This window comes from Knufia obscura (genome assembly GCF_036327395.1).
Source record: "Knufia obscura strain CCFEE 5817 isolate CBS 148926 chromosome Unknown scaffold_16, whole genome shotgun sequence".
In the NCBI taxonomy this organism is placed as follows: Eukaryota; Fungi; Ascomycota; class Eurotiomycetes; order Chaetothyriales; family Trichomeriaceae; genus Knufia; species Knufia obscura.
Window position 1 is genome coordinate 448,400 of NW_027042702.1, and position 20,413 is coordinate 468,812.

A 20,413-nucleotide genomic window follows, 5' to 3' on the forward strand; every position below is an offset into this window, starting at 1 on the left:
AAATCATGCTGGGTGTGCCGTCAAGTGATCTCTTTGTGCATCAGATTTAACAGCCCAACCTCACGGGCGCCATCGTAGGATTGGAAGGTACGGTCTGTGGCTTCTTCGTGACGGACCGAAACTACAACCGCATCTGCCTCGCAGCTCTGCTGATCGCATTACATCCCTCGCTTCGGACCGCTTGATTTCATATGCTGCACAATGACTGAAGTGGTGGGCACCATTGCTGCTTGCCTCGAGCTTACTCTTTTCATCAAAGCTCAAGTCACCAAATTTGTCGATGCTGCAGACAACCTCAAGGCCATCAGCAACGATGTGGAACTCACAGGTAACTTCCTCGCGCAGCTAGAGGCCACTTTGAAGAAAGACAAAGATGAGCCGGCAACAGCACGACGGCCGTCGAAACAAGGCGTCGAAACAGCCGCCCGTGCAATCGAGAAATGTCATAACATCCTCAACAAGATGAAGAGGCTCATAATCGAGGTCCTCGGAAGTAGAATCAAGGATGATGGCAAAGTGTACGGAAGTATTGGGACACGTACACGCTTCAGACAGCGCGAATCAAAACTCCTGGGCTTGAAGACAGAACTCAAAGAATGCGAGCTACATATCGTCCTGGCTAATTCCATCCTGACTCTTGGCCTTAGCAAACAACCCTCGCAGCAAGTAACGTTCTGAACTTAATGATATTAACTAACAACAGGATAGGTTGCATCCTCGCGACCAGGTCGAAATCGCTAATCTTACCCTGACCGTCGGCTTGATCTGGGAGAAGCTCAATAAGCCAAGCAATGCTCAGCCAGCGGTATCACAACCCCCAAAGTCGCCAGACAGTGTCAATCCTATTACCGTGCAAGCTGGTGGAGATAAAGGGCTCGGTCATTCGCCTGGTAACTCCGCTACAGGCGTAGATCGAGGAAACATCGCTAGAATTCAGCATTCCCCTGGCTTGACAGACGCCCTGAACAGACAAGCCGTACGATGGCTGAATGACCCGGTACGCCAAGTCGCTCTTCTCGGCCCTAACTATTCGCCGCTGACCACAGCAGTTCGACCGGGACATGATCAACATCTTCGACGTTACCGACCAGCAGCTACAAAGGCTCGTCTCAATAGCTTCGCAACTACCGATAACTCCAAGAACCGCGCTAGGCCAAGGCACCAGCACGACACACTACGCCGATGAAGGTGAACCTGTTGAGATCATCGTGCAAGACCCTCCTATGGTTAGACTGTACGACCGCGAAGACAAAGAGCGCAGGAAGGAAACAGTAGTCCGAGGACGTGCTGAGGCGCAGATCCTGAGAACGCAAGAGCAACAACCGACGTTCAGCTCCAACCAGGAACTGGTTGACTACCTGATCAATAGCTGGACCACACCGACTGCACCTTCTTCGAGCGATTCAGCCAAGCTCAAGCCTCAGCGCGATCAGGACCAACCCAGCAAACGTCGCTCAAGCCATTCGAAGTCTCCATCACCCAACAGACGCAGTATCACGGCATGTGGTCATCGCTTCAAGCCCATAGAGCCAATGTTTCACTGCAGCACGTGCGCTCTCGGCAGTACAGTAGTACTTTGCGGCGACTGCTTCGAGAAGAGTGATCACTATGACCATGACTGGGAGGAACAATATTCTCGAAGTGGTCAGAGTGTCTGTGACTGTGGTGACAGCACTGCTTTCAAGCGATCCATCAGATGCAAAAAGCATGGGGAGACAAAGCCTGCAGCTGTGGTTGTTGAGCGTGAGCGTTGAGCATGGGTGCCTTTGTTGGTCTTTCCAGTTGGTGAGTGCATTGTAAGTTTGAGTGCGCTGTCACGACTTGTGAACCTGCTTGGCCAAGGGCCCAAAGTTAGTCACGATACCTAGGTGAGTCACCTATCTATAGGCTTCAGCTTCTCGCCCGGAGTTGTCCGCTCGAGGCTTGATCAGGCACTTTACATCAACAAGCGATTGTAGGTTGACGACAGCACGAACCTACGACTTCCGATGGACCAGCATTGACAAGCACTCTGCACCTTTGGCTTCTTAGCACGGCAGCGGAGACGAGTGAGTCTCATCAGTATCATCTGAATTATGAACAGGTATAAACTGCTTCACCGGCTAAATTTCTGTTCAAACCACAACCGAAGTTTATTCCTCATCATCGTTACGATAGAAAAGTGCTGTCAAAGGCATCAACGCTCGCTCCTGCCCGATCACAAACATTTGTCGTGGTTGCTGAAGTCGATAGATAGTTCACTCATCCGCCTCAGAGACTTAGGCAACTACCCATCCTCCATTGAATACTCAAAATGAAGCCGGTCTTATACAAATCCTCTAAAGCACGTCTGAGATCATCTCATTAGTCTCCGAGTGCCTTCGTCGGTCCTCTCGAATTTGAGTATTTAATGTTATTCGCAGACCTGTGTCAGCATTGATTGCGGTGGAAACAGGACAATATCTTGATTATTTGTCAACGAAGAAAGCCTTGTTGCTGTTCTGGTGCATTGAGAAATGGTCTAGCCACTTTGGTCAGCAGATACCCTGCGTCTCGGCTACGTACCCGGTTCCACCTTCCGCCAAGCGGTCTCTCGGACTCGCTAACACTTCCCTTTGAAAGCCAGAGCTATCCGAACACGACGAGGCTTACCTTACAGACATGATCAATTTTTGGTGATTATACAAGGTGCTGGCCTATTTGGTAAGCAGCCCACCTATCGTTTCGCAAGACAGCAGCATGTTCTCCTACGCCGTCAGTAATTGTCATGCCTTGAGGAGTCCGTAATTACAACATGGAACTCGGCAACTTCTTGATCAGTGGCGCTACTAATGTCAGACATCGATGACGGTTGAGCAGTATCTTTTAGGGTCTGTGATTATTAGTCAGTTGTTCCTTTGGTCGGCTTCGCAAAACATTGAGCTTCGTGGCGTCTCCACGACGGAGAACGCTCGACCGCCTCACCTAGAGCGACATGACAGTTCCCCCTTGCGGTTCACCGCACCCGCCTGAGCAACGATCGTGAAATTACCTAGGTAGTGTTGACGAGGCAGACCATGCTTTCTAGCGGATAGTATAAGGGCTGGACAGTTCTGGTCATGCCTGCTAAGCTCTTACTCACTGCAGCAACTCACCATCGCACCTTCCGCACATCGAAAAGATGCCCAAACACACCCTTTCGCAGTTTGTCCTCTCGACCTTTCTGTTCTTCAGTCACCAGTCTCTTGCCAATCCAATACGCCATGGCAAACCCAGCAGTCCATCTTACATGTCCTGTGCAGCATGGACCCTCCCAGTACATGCCACCGCCGACAACGTGATCTACGATGTACCTCGCGTCGATAGCAATATCGACGCCGCTGATTACGCAGTTTACGAAGACACCTGGACGACCGGAAACATCACTGAGCGTACACAGTCAATTCTGCATGTGGACGACACTTTCGGAACCGGTGTGCAGTTGTGTGTGCCTACAGCGGAGAACGGGGCGAAGAAAGGAATTCTGCAGATCGCATCGCACGGGTTAGGGTTCGATAAAAGGTTCGTTCTTGTTCCAATCCTACGGCGCGAGCGTGAGCAAGTCCTCCACTATGTTCCAAGAGCTGACGAAAGTCCTTGTTCTCACTAGGTACTGGGACGTTGAAGTCGAACCCGACACATATTCATACGTCCGCGCCGTTGTCAAAGCAGGGTACTCAATACTCACCTACGATCGTCTCGGAACTGGGTCCTCCGACAAGCCTGATGCATACAACATTGTCCAGGCCACCCTGCAGCTCGAGATCCTGAAGAGTCTAACCATGATGGCTCGTGATGGATCGTTAGCTGAAGCTGCAAAGCCGCATTTCGCCCACGATGTAGCGCTGCCGGCATTCGCGAAGACCGTTCATATAGGCCACTCCTTCGGCTCCGCCTTGACGAACGCACTACAAGCCAAATACCCCGAGCTCAGCGACGGCGCTATACAAACCGGCTGGGTCATCAACGACCACCTTGGCATGTTCAGCCAGTCTGCCTTCGGCTATCAGTACGCGCCAGAGAATGATCCGAAGAAGTTTGGTGACCGAGGAAGTGGATATATCGTCGTTGGGACGAAGAACAGTTTCCAACAGCTCTTCCTTGCCAAGGGCATGCTTGATCCGAAGCTGCTGGACTATGGCGATTCCATTAAGCAGCCGGGCACAGTTGGGGAGAATGCTCCTGCGGGCTTGATTCTGGGATTGCCGGCGACGGATTTCACGGGGCCACAACAGGTATGTGAAGCTTTCTCCTATGCTATTTTGAGCTTCGATCCTCGCATTGAAAGATCAAGATTCTGACAGATGATGCAATGCAGTTCTTCCTGGCCGAACGCGACTTGCCGATCTGCGATGGCAACTGTACGGGTGTCGCTGATGCAGCTCAACTCAAGGCGACTTCGTTCCCCAAGGCATCTGCTGTGGAAGTGTACGTGCAGCCTGGCACGGGCCACGGCCTTGCACTGCATAAAAATGCCACAGCTGGATATCAGGTCATGTTGGATTTCCTAGGCCGTAATGGTTTGTAGGTTGAGAATTGTTTCGGAGGCGCTCTACAACGACGACGAAAATATCACGCCGTCCTGTGTGATTCACCACTAGACAGTGGTATTTCATGCACATACGGTTTCTAGGTTCAGTTACAAGCAGTCGCATTCAATCAAGGCAACAGACTTTCATTCTCTAGCGCAGAGCGATCGATCTTTTTCTGATAGCTTTCCACATTCATGAGCTATATCGCTAGCACATATGCTTTGACACACGAGTGGTGGGCATCTTCATCCCACCGGTCGTCATTTCATCAATTTTGTGTTTCACCTTCCGCCCCAAGGTCGCTTGCTCCATATCTCTAGTCACTGACTCACACCATCAGACGCCCGTCCTCCCAGTCAACCGCCCCTTCCACCGACTGAATCTATCCGCCTCAACCTCCACATACTGTCCAAACCAAGTTCGTCGCCCTGCCGCCCGTCTGCGTCGTTTGCGGACCAACAGTTCGCAAATGAGCCACCCAACAAACCAGACCAACAGGATGAACCCTACAATTGCTCCGATGATAATCCCGGTATCTCGGCCGTCGTTGTGTGAGGGTTCTTGAGGACCGAATGAGGTTCCCATGTATTCCAAGGGTCCGTTGGGTTCACTGATATCCCTGCAGAATGGCGGCTGTTTGATGTACTGATCGTTGAATTTGGCTTTGTTCTGTTCGGCGAGGAAGTCGCAGTATTTGGCCTCGATGTACTGGTGGAGGTAGGCTTTGATGTCGTCCTGGGTGGGTGCCATGTTGCTTGATGGATGTCTGTGTATATTTGTACGGTTTCGGTTGAAGTGATCGTTGATCGATGATTGATGATCGATATCGAGAGAGCAGAGACGATGGTCGATGTTGGGTACAGTTGCAGATGTATGGAGATGTTTGCGAAGAAAGAACAATTGCGCAAGTTTGCAAGATATTTGAAGGCCGCCGTCGAGTGCAAGCACAAGCGGTTGCGAGTGTTTACAAACACTTGCACTATCATACCAACGATGTGCTCATAGTGAGTAAGTGATAATGACTGTCTGGCTCTTCGGTAGCGGCAGGCCTGTCACTCGAGCCACAGGTCCAAAAGGGTCGTCAACTACACACTGCGTATCAAACCAGAACTGCCTCCAGTGGTCGAGGAATTCCTTTACTCGGATGGGTTCTGATCCGCTTCACCTCAGAATATCAGCCTTCCAGAGCATGTCCCCCGAACCACGATCGACCGCCTTCACGTCTTCTTTGCTCTGGGCGATCATGCCCCTTGCGACAAGCTATCGCCGCGAGGCAAACCAAGATTATAATTCCCGCAAGTGACCCGAATACTATACCAAGGATAGCACCCAACCCTAAACCATGATCCGGCCCACCCATTGAGATCCCGTGGTACACGAGCGCCTCGCTTGGGAATGTTGAGTTATGGCAGAACAGTGGTTGTGGTATATAGTCGCCGCCATCGGAGTTGTCGGCCAAGAAGCGGCAGTATTTTGCTTCGACCCATTGCTGCATGTAGGCTTTGATCTCGGTCTCTGAGGGATTCATGGCTAAACTATGGTTGAAGCAATCGAGTGTCTGGCTTACGACCGAGTCGGGAGAGATAGGTGATGAAGCGATGGCTTGTGTGCTGTTCAATAGAATCAGCAATATCGGTCGACTAAAGGGGATGAGCAAATGGGAAGATTGTCGAGGTCGAAAGTTGAGAAAGTGCGCTTAGCGGTCGTGGTAGCAGTATATGGTGCGGCTCTGTAAGTGCTTGAGCCGTTCAAACCATAAAGAGCATTTGTTTAGTAGCAACCAATTTGAGCATATTGAGCAGAAATTTGCTCAACTCAGTACCTTTCCTAACGCAGCCTTCCGCAGGTCCTCTAGGTCCTCCAAACTGCCTGTATCAACGGCGAATCGATCAGATTTTGTATTGGTCCTGCCTACCCTCAATGCATATATCAATACATACTCTCGTCGTCTTGATTTCGATCTTCTGCTTTCTGTACTTTGTCCTGCTGATCCTCCAAAAGTTATAATTTCTCAATCCAAACACGAAACAAGACACAATGCAGCTCCGAAAGATCCGCCAGCTGATCCGTTAGCTCACACAGGATCAAGAGACTAGTAAGCTCTGGTCGAAGACCCCCGACTCCGACGACACAACCGACTGCATCGCCTTCAGCTACCCGCAAAAGCTGCCGACCTGCCCGTACTGCAACAAACCATGCCCCACTCACATCTCTCACCACAAGGCCTGCGTCGAGAAAGCCACGATCAGATACGTCCGGGGTGTATCCCATGTATCTCTCTATGCCCTGCACGAACTTCTCAAGAGTGAGTATAAACGCCGACGACATCACAAGAGCAAGATGGACGAGCGTGAGCAAGACGAGGCGAGTGACGCCTTGGTTGCGTGGCTGGCAAGTATGGCGCGGGGTGATTTCCTCTTCCTTATGGTTGAGGCTCGGTCGGAGGTTAGACACCGGTGGAATTGGATGTGTCGTAGAGGTGGGGTAGCTGGGGCGCAACGGATGTTTTTGGTCGAGGACGATAGAATTCCGCCGCCACCTTATACCGAGTGTCAAGTCTAGGCAGGACAACGTATGCGCGGCAGCGACCGTGCTTCCGCCGTCGATATGCATAGCTGAAATCGTGACGGCGTTCCACCGAGAGCCCCTTTTTGGCCGAAGTCACACCATGGGCGGAACCCGGAAATGACATGTGTCATGACAACACCTTGACGTATAGCGACAAGGGTCACATCTCAGGAACAAAAAGTGCAAATACTACTCAGGATGCACTGCCCAAGACAACTACACACGATAGCTAAATAGCACCACCATGAAAGCCATCGCCGTCTCCAAATATGGCGACATCGACAACCTCGTCGCCATCGACATCGCTGATCCAGGGGAACCTTCCGGCCACGATATTCTGGTGGAGATCAAAGCATGTTCCGTCAATCCAGTCGATACGAAAGTTCGTGCAGGGACCTACGATGACTACCCAGATTACTACGACAACACGCCGGCGCTACCACAAATAATCGGCTTTGATGGGGCAGGTACCGTGAAGGCCGTCGGCGACCAGGTAAAAGACTTCAAGGCCGGTGACGAAGTGTACTACGCCGGCAGTCCGATCCGGCATGGCTCGAACGCGGAGTACCAGCTCGTTGATAGTCGTGCTGTGGCGCATAAGCCGAAGAGTCTGAGTATGGTGCAGGCGGCTGCTATGCCGCTGACGTGGATCACGGCGTATGAGGCGCTCGTCGAAAGGATGGAGATCAAGAAGGGTGAGAAGACCGGTATCTTGATCGTGAATGGATCCGGAGGAGTTGGAAGTGTGGCCAGTCAGATCGCACGCACTGTCCTCGAGCTGCCTGTTGTTGTCACGACGACCTCCAGAGCCGAGACAACGGACTTCAGCAAGTCAATGGGCGCAACGCATACGGTCAACCACCGTGAGGATATCCCGGATCAGATCGCAAAACTGAAGCTGGATGTCCCGTTGAAATACGTTTTCATCACGCACACGCCCACTTCGAAGTACATCGTTGATGCCGCCAAGATCTGCGCTCCGTTCGGTAAAGTCTGCAGTATTGTGCAGGACAAGGAGATTCCAATGTACGGCACTGAGTTCTTGGCGAAGAGCTTGACGTTTGTGTGGGAGTTGTTGGGTACGAAGCCGTACTATGGTGTTGATGTGGAGAGTCATGGGGCGATGCTCAAGGATCTGGCAGCTTGGTTGGACGAGGGTAAGGTGAAATGTCATCTGTCGCAGACGATGCCATTGACTGTCCAGGGTTTGAGGGATGCGCATGGCAAGGTTGAGGAGAGTGGCGTTATGGGCAAGATTGGGCTTGCTGTGGATGCGGATGGTTCGGATGTACAGAAGGCATTTACGTAGCATAAGGATGCTCTCATGGCGATAAACTCGAACTGGCGTGGCAAGCGCTTCGCTCTGCTGTGCGCAAGGCGAAGTCGTTGGAATCTTTTAGTCAAAGGAATCTCAGCGCGCAGCCACGTTCCTGCGTGCAAAAGAGCTGTCCTTGTAAGAATTTGCTCAGTAGTTATGCCCCCAGAGAATCCACCAGATATTGCCAATCCAGAAAAGCAGAAACCAGAAGACGAAGATAAGCCATCGACCTTGCGCATTTCTGCCAACCAGCAACACCAGGAAAACGCCGAAGCCAGGCAAGGCGGAGAAGTAAGGGCACCACCCGCGCTTGAACCTTCCAGTTGTGACGCTGAGGATGAAGAACAGATCGAAGATGAGCATGGCTGCTAGCCACCATTTCTCGGCTTTCGCCCACGGCCAAAATCTGAATCCTTCCCACCACTTTCGTATTTGGTTCCAACGTGTAGGAGGGAGCGAGTTCAACGGCAAGTCTTTGTATGTCATATGTCCACCTCTGATGAGGTGCTGGAGTCGATCGTTCCCGGTCATCACGACGCTCTCTGCGTCCGTTCTTTTCTGCATTGCTAAAGAGAGGTCAAAAACAGCGCGTTCAAGACCTATACTTCGTTTGGCCACATCCAGTCGGGAGTGTAGATAGGAGTCGAGATAAATCCCGAAAACCACAATGTTCCAGATCAGCCAAGTCGCGATGAAGGCATACAGCAAGATGAAAGAGAAGCCCCACTTGTATCTCACATTGTCTAGTTGCTGACAGCTGCCATTTTGATTAAGCTCGGTCAAGTTGTATCCTGTGCCGCTCGATTGGTGGTAGAAGAATGGATCCGATGTGGCGAAAGGCATCTCGTTCGTATCGTTGCGTCTCCAATTCACTCCATACGGGAGGTACCACCATTCGAAGGTGTCATAGTACGACGGATTGCCGCCGTAAAGAGCAAAATTTGCAGATATGTTGAGGGAGGGTTCCGGTATGGTTACATTGGTCATGTTCGGGAAGGTAAAGTCGGTCTCGGTGTTGTTGAGCCCAAGGAACCCGTACTGAGAAGTATACTCTGAGAGACGCCAGAGTAAAGTGCAACTGGCATCAGCATCATCTTTCCACTTGACCGGCTCCGCTGAGTCGTTGTACGTTCGTGAGAGTGCTGACCAGCAGCCATAATAGTCCGACAGTACGTAGTAGTTGTCTTCATAATTGACCCATGGGATGGCTACACGATAATCTTTCGTGTAGCCTTCGCCTAGCCTGTCACCGTCATGAATGGTGTATATAACCGGCCGGAACTCTTCAAACGGCACCAGATTATCGCTGCTGTCCTGGACAAAACCCTCGATAGCAGCAACGTAGCCAGTCATTGCGCTAAGCCAGGTCGGCATCAAAAGGACAAATAGCGCGCTAAGGATAGTCCAGAACATGGCCACTTTCGCACGCTTTCCACCGTTCTGCTGAAAGTACCTCATCATCTTGAGGACGCCATAAAACGTATCATTCTGTAGCGTCATTGCTTTGAAAGTCTCGACGGACACCAGAGACGACTCCATGTTCCGAGTAAGGGATTTCGTGAAAGCCTTGTAGGTAAAAGCAGCTAGCAATACCTGTCCACCTCTACCCACAGTCTGTGATGTACATGAGTTTCGAACCGTATGCTGATTCTTGGCTGCTAACTTACCACATCCCAGACAACATCTATCAATTTTGCGACACCGAAGGAATAATTACCATAACCCATGGTGATCGAAAAGATAGCATCTCGCTTCCAAGGCGTAAATGTCCGTTGAGAAAGATCGAACGTGCCGTCAGGCTTGCAGATAATCCCATAGGCATCATCGATGATGGTTGGCAACGATCTAAGAAGCGTCAAGAGACCCACGATGGTAATGATTGGCAGAATATGTGAACAAAATCGCCGAATGACCCATCGCCACGGCACAGATCTCAAGTCCGCTCGTATTGTGTTCCAGTGGTGCTGCTTATGCACGCGGTAGTTGTGATACGTTCGCGTTGTGATTTGCCATGTGGGACGATGTCTATGTTGATAGGTATCGTTCCCACTGCTCTCGAGATCGTTTGAAGGAAGGCTGTCGTAAGACGATATGTGGGGAACGCGGGTTTTGTCCTTTTGGTCGAAATCATCCATCGAGTAAGTCTGCATCTCGATGCATAACGGTATAGCTCGTGAGGAATCTTGCAGTCAGTCGCAAACTACTGTGGCCCTCAGCCTCGTAATTGATGTGGTTAGATATCGTGTCGCTTCTCGGACAGGACAATATCAGGAACGAAGGCAATAGTTCACTTGCTTTCACACCACGCCGGTTTCAAGCTTCCGGCGCGCCATCGCACCAAGCCCGGTGTGGCTGGGCCATCATGGTTGGGAGCTCAGGCGTAGCGACGCACCGTTGTCATTTGATCGGAGGAGAAGGCCGTTCTGGTTGGTTGACATGGATAGCAGCAAACTGTTAGTTGGTTTCAGTTGAGCCAGGGTCGCGAGAAGCGAAGAACCTGGGTTGGCCATCGAGAGCCAAGATATGATCTTTCCATTTCAATATTATCTGAACTCAGCAAAGATGTTCCCAGTATTGCAGCGGTCAAGCGACGCCAGCAGGAATGATGCAACAGATACCTGGGAAGTAGGTGCAATGGACTGAGGATGCGGCTAACTGTGGTAAATCGACCTGAGACACGCACAGGAAATTGCGGTTGAGGAGAGGACTTGGCATCTGGATTCGGTGGCGCATCATCACATCTGGCAAGTTTGCCGAGGAGTAGTTATCGGCCACACCCCGGAAAAGCAACGTGAGCACCTCGTTACGCCTAAGTTGCCTCAAATTTGCGGGCAACTTTTGGTCAGCTGTGCTCACCTGGTTTCAGGTGCGCTCATCTTGCTTTTCCGGTACGTGTCGGCCTCCAATTCATGTTCTCTTCTTACGCCTACGAGTATTATTCTGCCAACGGAGCTTAATTTACGCTGCAAGAAGCTGCCACCGGGGCGAGCGTCTGTCCAAATTCGTTCCGCTGGCCGCTGAGTCGCGGCGGTGTACTGTTGATCTCAGTTCAAAAGCTGTTCAATTCGAGCACATGCTTTACATCTCGACGATCTCCTGCTAATATGTTCTTGAAACTTTCGTGTCCGGACATATACGCTCGTCGACACGGCTCAATATCTGACACATTGAACCCCAAAGCTCACTGTCTTGCAAACGCACCTTTCGTGTACGACGGACTTGCGCCACGGCGTCCTCCCCGGTTCCCACCTCCACTGTCTGCGAAGCATACATTTCCCCAACGTGCTCCTGCGTTATCAGACTCATACGCAGCATCAACCCCCTTTCAGGTACTCCTCCACTCCTTCCTCTCATTCACTGCCTCCTTCTCAATATCCACAATCCATTCCTCCTCAACGCCCACCACCTGCACGTCCCATGCATCCCCATCCCCATCCACAGCCTCCAACTGCTGTCTAGCCCTGTCACGACTCGCCAGGCGAGGCATCAACCACAGGTTAGAGAACAGCAACCAGAAGGTCGGCAGGAGACCGATGCCTATAATGAGGACGATATATCCCGCGGGTAAGACAGTGTGTGATCCACTGCTTGTGTGCGACGTGCTATTGTTGATTGAATCGTTTGCTATTATCGCACTTTCGGCACAGATACGGGCCGTAAGCGCATTTGTCAGGTTATTGTGCGTGAACCATTCGCAGAGCTCGGTGGCGTTCCTTGCTGTATTCATTGCGACGGCCATTGTTGTGTTGGGGTCGATGGGCATATTGCACGGATTTTGAGGTGTTGAGTATTGCTGGAGTACACTCGCAGATCAAGCAGGAAGAGTGGGACGTACAGTATCTGGGAATTTGGGCAGCAAGGGATTCCTTCTCGGTTTTGTGCGAGTAAGGTAATATATGCTCACACAGAGTTATGGTTCGGCTCGCGCAGACCAGGCAAAGGTGAACCAGACTTTACCAAAGCTTGTTCGATATGGTTCAGGCAACCGCCACGCCAGAAACTTCAGCGGCATATAAGCTTGGGAGTCATGCGCAAGAACAGAGAAACAGTACAGCACATCCTCATCCGACCCAAAGCAATCCTTCGTTCCGCTGTAGCAAGTTTCAAATCGAAAATCCACTCACCTGCCGGACAAAAATCAAAGATAATGGCCGACAAACCACCGCGCGGCTTTGCTCGCAGAGCTCTCGATACGATCTCCATGCCAGTCAAATACTACAACAATATGTTGCGCACACTGTACGCCAAACCTCAAGTCCAGCCCTCAAAACCTACGCATACGCCCTCCGAATGCCCAGTAGCAGCCGAAGCCTCAAGGTCAATGCAACCCTTCCAGATCCCTAGGCCCGATGACGCCGGAATGACCGAGAATGTCATCACTGAAATGCTAGACGGTCTCACTGCGCAGGGCTTGATATGGCTGGAAGAGCAGATCGCCCGAGAACGCAGGCTCAGATATCTGCGCCGTGAGTGGACGTTCGAGCAACGCGTGGCGGAAGAATCTCCGTCCCGAATTGCGCATATGCTGAAAAGGTTTGAGCTGAATGTGGTGATTGCTTTGCATATGCGGGTTAGGGAGGAGTGGCGGTTACGAGAAGCGCTGTTTCCAGTGAGGGTGCGAGACTCGTCCCTAGAAGCTCAGAGGGACTGGGTGGGTGAAGCGACTGATTCTTCGGAGGAGGACTGAATGGACGATTTGATGGAAATTTCGACTTGAGAGGATCTTATGAGCTAAGAGAGCTGAGAGATGATTCCGCTTAGATAGCAGGCAGTTGAGCAGGTTGAATGTGCTGGGTGGGAAACGGCGTATTGGTTTGGTTCTATCGGTTGGTATTGAGGCGATTGCGCAAAGTTTGGTTCGCAATATTTTGGTAGCTAAAACGGTCCATCTCAGGCAGATATACGTATGAACCAGAGCTGCATCGTGAACACAGGCCCTCGCCTTGTATACATAAGCGTAAACATGTTTTTGAAATATCACTTCGGCCGTTTCACCCCACCTCTTATCAAAGCGACCACGAATCCTATGAATTACCGGTCGTAGCTCCTTAAGCCTGAGAAAGCAGACCCTGACGCACTTGATGACTCACCGATGCCTCTTTTACAAGTCGGCCGTTGAACGATGGTCATCATGATCAAGCCAAAAGCGGGCCTGCGAACTCCTGTTCACATTTTGGGAAGGCTCCAGAAAATCCGCGGACGTTTGCACCGCCATGCTTATGCAGAACCATCATATTCAGCCATAGACGCGGTTACACGTTCGGGCAGAGAAGGTCCGACCAGACATACCTCCTTCCATATCTTCATGAACCTCCGATTCGAAGACTTGTCCGGCAATGAACTCCTTCTGCTTAGCAGGCGACTCGAGAGCGAACATGAAGTGAGACTTGCAACCAGAAGGCCATCGACAGGCTTTATGCCAGCGGATGCCATAGCACACTGTATATCGGCGTTGGCGAACGAAGAATTGGACCTAGCTTGGCAGAGGATAACGAGGGAATATGACCGACGGGACAGCCTAGCACACGACCAGACGGTGATTGATCAAGAGGCCGAGCCTCAGCCAGAGGACCTGGCTTTGACACCGGAAGAGGACCATCTGAAGGAGATGGGGCACGTTAGCCTTAGTAACGTGAGCATGATTGGACTCCAGCCGGTAGCCTAGTGATGCGTTGCACAAGCTAGCAAGCCTTCCCACGCTGCACGACGTTGAGCTGGAATCCGTGGGCTGGTATGGATGAAGATGGCCAAGCAAGTTCGGCAGGTTCTTGCATGCGTATTGCATGTGTCGGTTGAGAATGGAAAGAGATCCCCAAGACCGACGGAGTCCGACACCGACGTTGATGTTTCGGCTTTTGCACCCCCCAGATCAAGGATACAAATACCCTCCCTCGAAATAGTTACCATACACATCAACATTGCCTTGTCTCTCCATTTTCCCCTTCAATGTCTTCTTGGCATTGCGTATAACCTTGACTTCACCGGCCCAATATCCCTCGACGTAGATTTCGATCTCTGCCAGTCGCGATCCGACCGCCATAGAGGCAGACGACGCGCGTAATTGCGCTTCATATGCTGCTTTACGTTCGCGACGCCACTTAGCTAATTCGGCGACAACATCGAGCATTGATGGTGGTTCGGCTATTGATTGAGGATGGACAGTCGGGTTCGAGGTCGGAGCTTGGAGGCGATTCACTGGCGTGGTGCTGGGCATCTCGGAATATGGCGAAGGTGATGATGCATTGCACGAACGAGAAGCAGGTCGCAACGAAGACGCTGATGGGGAACTTCCTCCTCGTTGCATGTCGTTGCTTGTTCTTCTGTTTCTGCCTAGAGGCAAATTGCGCGGACTAGAGAGAGTAGTGCCATTCCGCATCAATGGACTTGAAGGGGCCAATGTCGATGCGGATGATTCATATCCAGTGGTTGGGCTTGACAGCCTTGGACTGTTGACGTTTTGGGGACTGAGATGGCCATTGAATTGGTCGTTATTCGTTATGACGATCTTATCATCGAACGAGATGGTAGGGTAGTATTTGTCGGGCTCCTGATCGTAGATACCGCACTCAGCGGATTCTTCACCTCCCTCTCCGAAGAACGAAAAGTCGTTCTCTGCAGCAGACCACAACGCTTCGCTGTCTCTATCACCAGTTGAGCTTTTGGAGATATCGAGACGTTGTCTGGTGTGCTTCCAACGTCTTTGAGGCCCTAGGTCTGGCTCTGGGTTGATCTCGAGCACTATCGTACGAAGCGCGAATAGCGTCCTTGCATGATGCCTTTCCGCGTCCTGCCTTGCTCGGCCGGGCGGCAGGGAGTAATTTGTTCTTGCCTGAAGAAGTGCGAGACGTGTTTCCGCAGCGCAGGCTGCGATGAAAGCCTTTAGGTTCTCGACCACTGATGATGAAGCAAAAACTTGAGCCGGTAGATTTGTGAGGATGAGTGTTCTAAGGTTCGGCAGAAAGGAAGGATGCAACTTCGTAATTGGACTCTTTGGACGAAGGCTCATAAGGCCAGCAATTTGTGCTCGAAAAGCTGTCGTCGCTGCAGAATCCTCCCGTGGTCGAGTAGTTGTTTTCTTCCGTATCTGCAATGGTTCTGGCATCGCCACAGGGTGCTGAGGATTACTTCGCATCAAGGATTGCGTTCGTAATGTAGATACTGTAGACGCTGTTGATGACGTGATTTCGCGCTTGATACCAGAACCAGTAGCATCAAGAACGATCTCTTGATCACTCTCATTTTGTACCCCAGAGTCATCGTTCGTGGGCTGGACGACCTCTGGAGCCATAGCGCCCTCCCCTTTGATGGGCGATGCGATTTCTTCTACACTGGGCTGTGGAGTGTCGCCGACTGGTGGACTTATTGCGAAATGAATGGGATCACCCGGCAGCTCGGCTCGTGGCATAGGTGGCGTGGCGTCCATTTCGAAAACAGCGTTGTCAGAAGGCATTTCTGTTGCATATAACCTTGAGCCAGGAGCTTCATGGACTTCTCTGGTAGTGGCATCCAACTCAGCGGCACGCGAAAGTTCGCCTGGTAATTCGACCCTGTTAGCAACAGCCTTCTCTCTCTCCCTGAGTTCTTTCGCTTGGTCGAGCGTTGCTGTTGCTACAGCATGGTCGATACGCAGATGTGTCAGGTTCTTGCTTGCTTTGTCGTGAAGCACCGGGATAAGTTTCTCGGCTCCTGGTAGTCGAAGAAGGTCATCCGCGTTGTTGACGTCTTGGTCTTCCAGCATATGGCCTGACTCCGTGCTGTGAATGCTCGTAGGCGGACTCTTCTGCCGCCTGAGCAGCCCTCTGACATTGATGTTGGTTGCGGAGACGGATTTGTTACGCGCCATATCGCGGCTCTCGCCTGTTCTACGCTGTGCGGCAAGGACTTGAAGGTCGACAGAAGTAAGAGCAGCGATATCTCCAGCGTCCAGCACATGCAGCCTGCCAAGATCAAGAATGCTTCGGATGCTTTCAATTGTGACATTGGGGTTGCCGCTGATGTAGAGATGTGTTATACCACCATGTGGTATATCCTCAAAGGCAAGTCGTCCAGTAAGCGGATGAGTCAGTTGGTTCAGAAGAGCCTCATCTAATTCCACTGTGCGGATTGTGTTCAGGCTGAGAGAGTCCGGCGGAGGCGGCAGACCGACAGGCCAGGACTCGAGGTGTCGTCTTGAGTATTGATCATTCGGCACATGACCATTGTTAGCGCGTGTCGATGGGAACCAAAGGCACGCTTGTGCGAGACTTCTTACCGCCATGTCGGAAAGCAGATTCTCGGCGATATCGAGCAATCGTACCCTGAGACCTATGACGTTAGCAAGAACCTCAAGCTCATTGTCCCGCAACCCAATGCCTCTCAGCTTCAGCACCTGTAGATGAACAAGAGCATCCAGGCTCCGCAAGACGTTCGTGTTCCGGGCAGGCGAGGTGTACGAGAGGTCAAGGTAAACGAGATTCGGCAAATGTGGCATCAACAACGATAGTCCCACCCATGTCACATTTGGTTCTTTGGCAGCAAGCAGGAGCTTGATCGGGTAGCGTCTGAACTCATCGTGATTCGGAGTGATAGGAGTCGAGGACGTGCGTGATTGATCGACAGCGACCAAGCTATCGTGATCAAAGAAAGGTAGCCCCGATACGCACAGACTTTGCAGGTTCGGCAACCAATCTAGCACTTCTCGGAGCCATGTTGAGTTTGGCCCACCATAAATCTCGGATAAAGCAGGCGGGAGATGGAGTGTGTGGCATAACGATCGCGTTGATAGCCTTGCTCTTCTCAGGATACGTTTGAAGCGTGTCAGGGCGACATAGACCATATCATTCTGTAAGCCTGACACTTGCAAATTCGCAAAACTTATGCCGTTAGTAGTCCTAGATGACTCGTTCGCAACCTCGACAAAGTGAGAGGCGGGACTTCCCCACAGGTGCGGAATGAATGTAGCATAGTATGACCGGGACACCAGGCAGAGATTTACCAGTGAAGCTGTGCTTAGATAGGGTGGTAGCAGGTCCAGCACATTAGCATTAATGCTTTCGTACGAGGGTGGTATGTCCTCCATCTTTTGGCTTCTCAGCAAGCCTCTTGCTCGTGCTTGTCATGGTAGCTTTCGGCTCTTGATGGCACGTGCCTGTACTACTTTGGTCTTCTCAGGCGCGCTGATGCTCGGATTTAGGTCTCGAGGAAGTTGAGATAAAGATCATTCGACTGGATGAGTACGAATAGTTAGGTTAGGCTGGGAGGGATGTAGAACCAAGTCAAGTATTTGTGAAGCAACGCTCTTCTCCAGCAGCCAAGTCGCGAACGTGTTTCTGCCTCGCCATGGCATGCATGAGACGTCCAACTGCACCGATCACGCTCTTTCTAGGTATTTTCGAAATGCGCAGGATATGCCATTGGTAGTCGGCAGCTGCCAACCTGCTACGCGAGCCCTGCTCTGCAGTGCAGGCGATCGCTCTAGCCAGAATTGTTCTAGAAACCTTCCCCGAAAGTTCTTTAGGTCTCATTTCGTCACAAGGACAACCAAAGTGGCCGAATCAATGCTTGTGCTTCGTTGGGCGCTACGAGCCTAATGTGCAGGCTCTGAAGCACTGACTTAGGTGCGGGTATAGGCATTATAGGCCCCCAACGCTACGGTGAGATCTTCTGACACTCAAGCACTAATTCGGCCACTTTGGACGTCCGCCCGGAGCCTGGTCGCGAGATGACGTTGCGTCTGGCTATGGGAGAAGTCGCGACCAGATATCTGTTTAATTCGAGATTTGTTCCTGCCTTGCTTGACACTGCACATCCCTGCCAGTGATACGAATATTTCTAGATCCGACCCTACGCTTCCTTTCCAACCGACCGTAGCACCTACAAACTTGCTTCGTTCTGGTTGGTTCTGAGCAGAAGCAACGCCACGCTTTTGATATCTGACTCAATCACTGCCCCACCGTTCGAATCTCCCGAACAAACAGACCGAGAGACCACCAACGTGCATCCCTACGCCCAGCTAGCACCCCAATAGAGCCGCAGGCATCGCCAGCATGTCATCCGCAGTCGTCTCAGCAGACGACAGTCTCGACCCCACACTTCAGAACCTCATTGATCAGAAGACGCTGCGATGGATCTTCGTTGGTGGGAAAGGCGGTGTTGGCAAGACTACCACATCGTGCTCGCTAGCCATCCAAATGGCCAAACACAGGAAATCAGTGTTATTGATCTCTACTGATCCTGCCCACAACCTCAGCGACGCCTTCTCGCAGAAGTTTGGAAAAGATGCTAGGTTGATAGAAGGCTTCACAAATCTGTCTGCTATGGAGATTGATCCCAACGGCAGCATCAACGACCTCATCAATGCTGGTGGCGATGACGCTCAAGATGCTATGTCTGGCATGGGAGGTATGGGCGGCATGATGCAAGATTTGGCATTCAGCATACCTGGTGTGGACGAAGCCATGTCCTTTGCTGAGGTATTGAAGCAGGTGAAGTCTCTATCATACGAGGTCATCATATTCGACACGGCACCTACAGGTCACACACTACGATTCCTACAATTTCCTACTGTCCTTGAGAAGGCCCTGGAGAAGATCTCGCAGCTATCTACACAATTTGGACCCATGCTTAACTCCATACTGGGTGCACGGGGCGGGCTACCTGGTGGCCAGAGTCTTGATGACCTGACACAGAAAATGGAAAGTTTACGAGCTACGATTGCTGAAGTCAACCAGCAATTCAAGAACCCGGACATGACCAGTTTTGTCTGCGTATGCATTGCAGAATTCCTATCTCTCTACGAAACAGAGAGAATGATTCAAGAGTTGTCGAATTACAGCATCGATACACATTGCATAGTGGTCAACCAGCTGGTGTTCCCAGAAAAGGACTGTCCTTGTGCCAGGTGCAATGCAAGATGGGGTATGCAGAAGAAGTATCTTGATCAGATAGAAGAGCTGTACGACGAGTTCAATGTGGTCAAGATGCCGCAGTTGACGGACGAAGTGAGAGGCGTCGAGAAGTTGAAGAGCTTCTCTGAGATGCTGGTGACACCGTACAAACAAGACCAGTGATTAGCCACGGAAAAAGGCCTGGAAGGCATGGCTGATCCGTGCGCACCATCCAGCGCTGCGTGCGTCCTGTGGGTCCAATCAATCCTCATCGATTTCTGTTGCTTCACGTTCTTTGTTTCTATCAGTGACAACTCACTAAAGCGACGAGATGGCAAGAGCCGCCAAGACTTCATTGTTTGACACAAACGCTGATCAACAGGGCTCGCAGAAAGCGTCAAGACATCGTTCCAGGACTCAATGTACAGAGCGGTCTCTGGAAAACATCCCAAGCAAGTATTTTCGTATCCTTGATAGACTCCGACCTTGATTTTCCTCATTTCGGAATATTCCCCAGCCCACAGTTGCCTATCATGCAATTCAAGCAGACACTTTTCTGCAGCCTGGCTATAGCCATGCTATCCACAGCACAAACCGACGACAGGGATCCCGATGATCCCATAGACATGACATACTACTCTGATAAGGACTTCAAGGGTTATTTCGATGACGGCGATTCCCCGGAATACGACGTAACTCTAGGGAACGGCTGGTGCACCAATCTCAGGGAGCCAAGACGGATGGGCGACAAACACAGTTCTATCAAGGTCGGTACTACAAGCTACCGTTCTTGGTGGCTGCTAATGTCAACAGGTTATCAATCAGGATTACGTCTGCGCGGTCTTCGAGACGGGTTGCTCGGATGATGACGGATGGGCTGTTATTCCTCAGGACAAGAGAGATCCTAAGATTGCTGCTATTAGGGACTGGAAAGGACCATTCAATTACGAGGCGTTCCAATGTTGGATGAGCAATGTGGCTGATGAGAGAATCGCTAGTGGGAATCAAAGTACGAGGTATATTGTGGTGTGAGTATCGACTAGCGCAGGGTTTACATGTGTGTAGAGGCAGTTATGGTTGACGATATATGCTGATGGAGGTTGAGCTAAACACCTAACTGTTTCTGAGCTTTG

At 51.2% G+C, this 20,413-nt stretch overlaps 10 protein-coding genes across 10 annotated transcripts; 6 read left to right on the top strand and 4 right to left on the bottom strand.

Moving 5' to 3' along the window:
* Positions 1-201: 201 nt before the first annotated feature.
* Positions 202-1,754, top strand: UBR1_2 (E3 ubiquitin-protein ligase ubr1; the record flags this gene model as incomplete). The annotated part of the gene is made up of 3 exons (XM_064878634.1): positions 202-666; positions 704-997; positions 1,050-1,754. 3 exons carry the CDS (start codon positions 202-204, stop codon positions 1,752-1,754), a joined length of 1,464 nt encoding a protein of 487 aa, XP_064725713.1.
* Positions 1,755-3,139: 1,385 nt separating this feature from the next.
* On the top strand, positions 3,140-4,525 carry PMZ80_010244 (uncharacterized protein; the record flags this gene model as incomplete). The annotated part of the gene is made up of 3 exons (XM_064878635.1): positions 3,140-3,519; positions 3,608-4,232; positions 4,286-4,525. The coding sequence occupies 3 exons, from the start codon at positions 3,140-3,142 to the stop codon at positions 4,523-4,525; spliced, it is 1,245 nt and encodes a 414-aa protein (XP_064725714.1).
* A 340-nt stretch (positions 4,526-4,865) lies between these two features.
* On the bottom strand, positions 4,866-5,279 carry PMZ80_010245 (uncharacterized protein; the record flags this gene model as incomplete). The annotated part of the gene is made up of 1 exon (XM_064878636.1): positions 4,866-5,279. One exon carries the CDS (start codon positions 5,277-5,279, stop codon positions 4,866-4,868), a length of 414 nt encoding a protein of 137 aa, XP_064725715.1.
* Positions 5,280-7,341: 2,062 nt separating this feature from the next.
* PMZ80_010246 (uncharacterized protein) lies at positions 7,342-8,406 on the top strand (the record flags this gene model as incomplete). Its single annotated transcript, XM_064878637.1, has 1 exon — positions 7,342-8,406. The coding sequence occupies one exon, from the start codon at positions 7,342-7,344 to the stop codon at positions 8,404-8,406; it is 1,065 nt and encodes a 354-aa protein (XP_064725716.1).
* Positions 8,407-8,562: 156 nt separating this feature from the next.
* On the bottom strand, positions 8,563-10,142 carry PMZ80_010247 (uncharacterized protein; the record flags this gene model as incomplete). Its single annotated transcript, XM_064878638.1, has 2 exons — positions 8,563-10,029; positions 10,083-10,142. 2 exons carry the CDS (start codon positions 10,140-10,142, stop codon positions 8,563-8,565), a joined length of 1,527 nt encoding a protein of 508 aa, XP_064725717.1.
* A 1,598-nt stretch (positions 10,143-11,740) lies between these two features.
* Positions 11,741-12,178, bottom strand: PMZ80_010248 (uncharacterized protein; the record flags this gene model as incomplete). The annotated part of the gene is made up of 1 exon (XM_064878639.1): positions 11,741-12,178. One exon carries the CDS (start codon positions 12,176-12,178, stop codon positions 11,741-11,743), a length of 438 nt encoding a protein of 145 aa, XP_064725718.1.
* A 384-nt stretch (positions 12,179-12,562) lies between these two features.
* PMZ80_010249 (uncharacterized protein) lies at positions 12,563-13,102 on the top strand (the record flags this gene model as incomplete). Its single annotated transcript, XM_064878640.1, has 1 exon — positions 12,563-13,102. The coding sequence occupies one exon, from the start codon at positions 12,563-12,565 to the stop codon at positions 13,100-13,102; it is 540 nt and encodes a 179-aa protein (XP_064725719.1).
* Positions 13,103-14,284: 1,182 nt separating this feature from the next.
* On the bottom strand, positions 14,285-17,473 carry PMZ80_010250 (uncharacterized protein; the record flags this gene model as incomplete). The annotated part of the gene is made up of 1 exon (XM_064878641.1): positions 14,285-17,473. The coding sequence occupies one exon, from the start codon at positions 17,471-17,473 to the stop codon at positions 14,285-14,287; it is 3,189 nt and encodes a 1,062-aa protein (XP_064725720.1).
* Positions 17,474-18,440: 967 nt separating this feature from the next.
* On the top strand, positions 18,441-19,463 carry GET3 (Golgi to ER traffic- protein; the record flags this gene model as incomplete). The annotated part of the gene is made up of 1 exon (XM_064878642.1): positions 18,441-19,463. The coding sequence occupies one exon, from the start codon at positions 18,441-18,443 to the stop codon at positions 19,461-19,463; it is 1,023 nt and encodes a 340-aa protein (XP_064725721.1).
* Positions 19,464-19,855: 392 nt separating this feature from the next.
* Positions 19,856-20,312, top strand: PMZ80_010252 (uncharacterized protein; the record flags this gene model as incomplete). The annotated part of the gene is made up of 2 exons (XM_064878643.1): positions 19,856-20,047; positions 20,094-20,312. 2 exons carry the CDS (start codon positions 19,856-19,858, stop codon positions 20,310-20,312), a joined length of 411 nt encoding a protein of 136 aa, XP_064725722.1.
* Between the last annotated feature and the right edge of the window lie 101 nt (positions 20,313-20,413).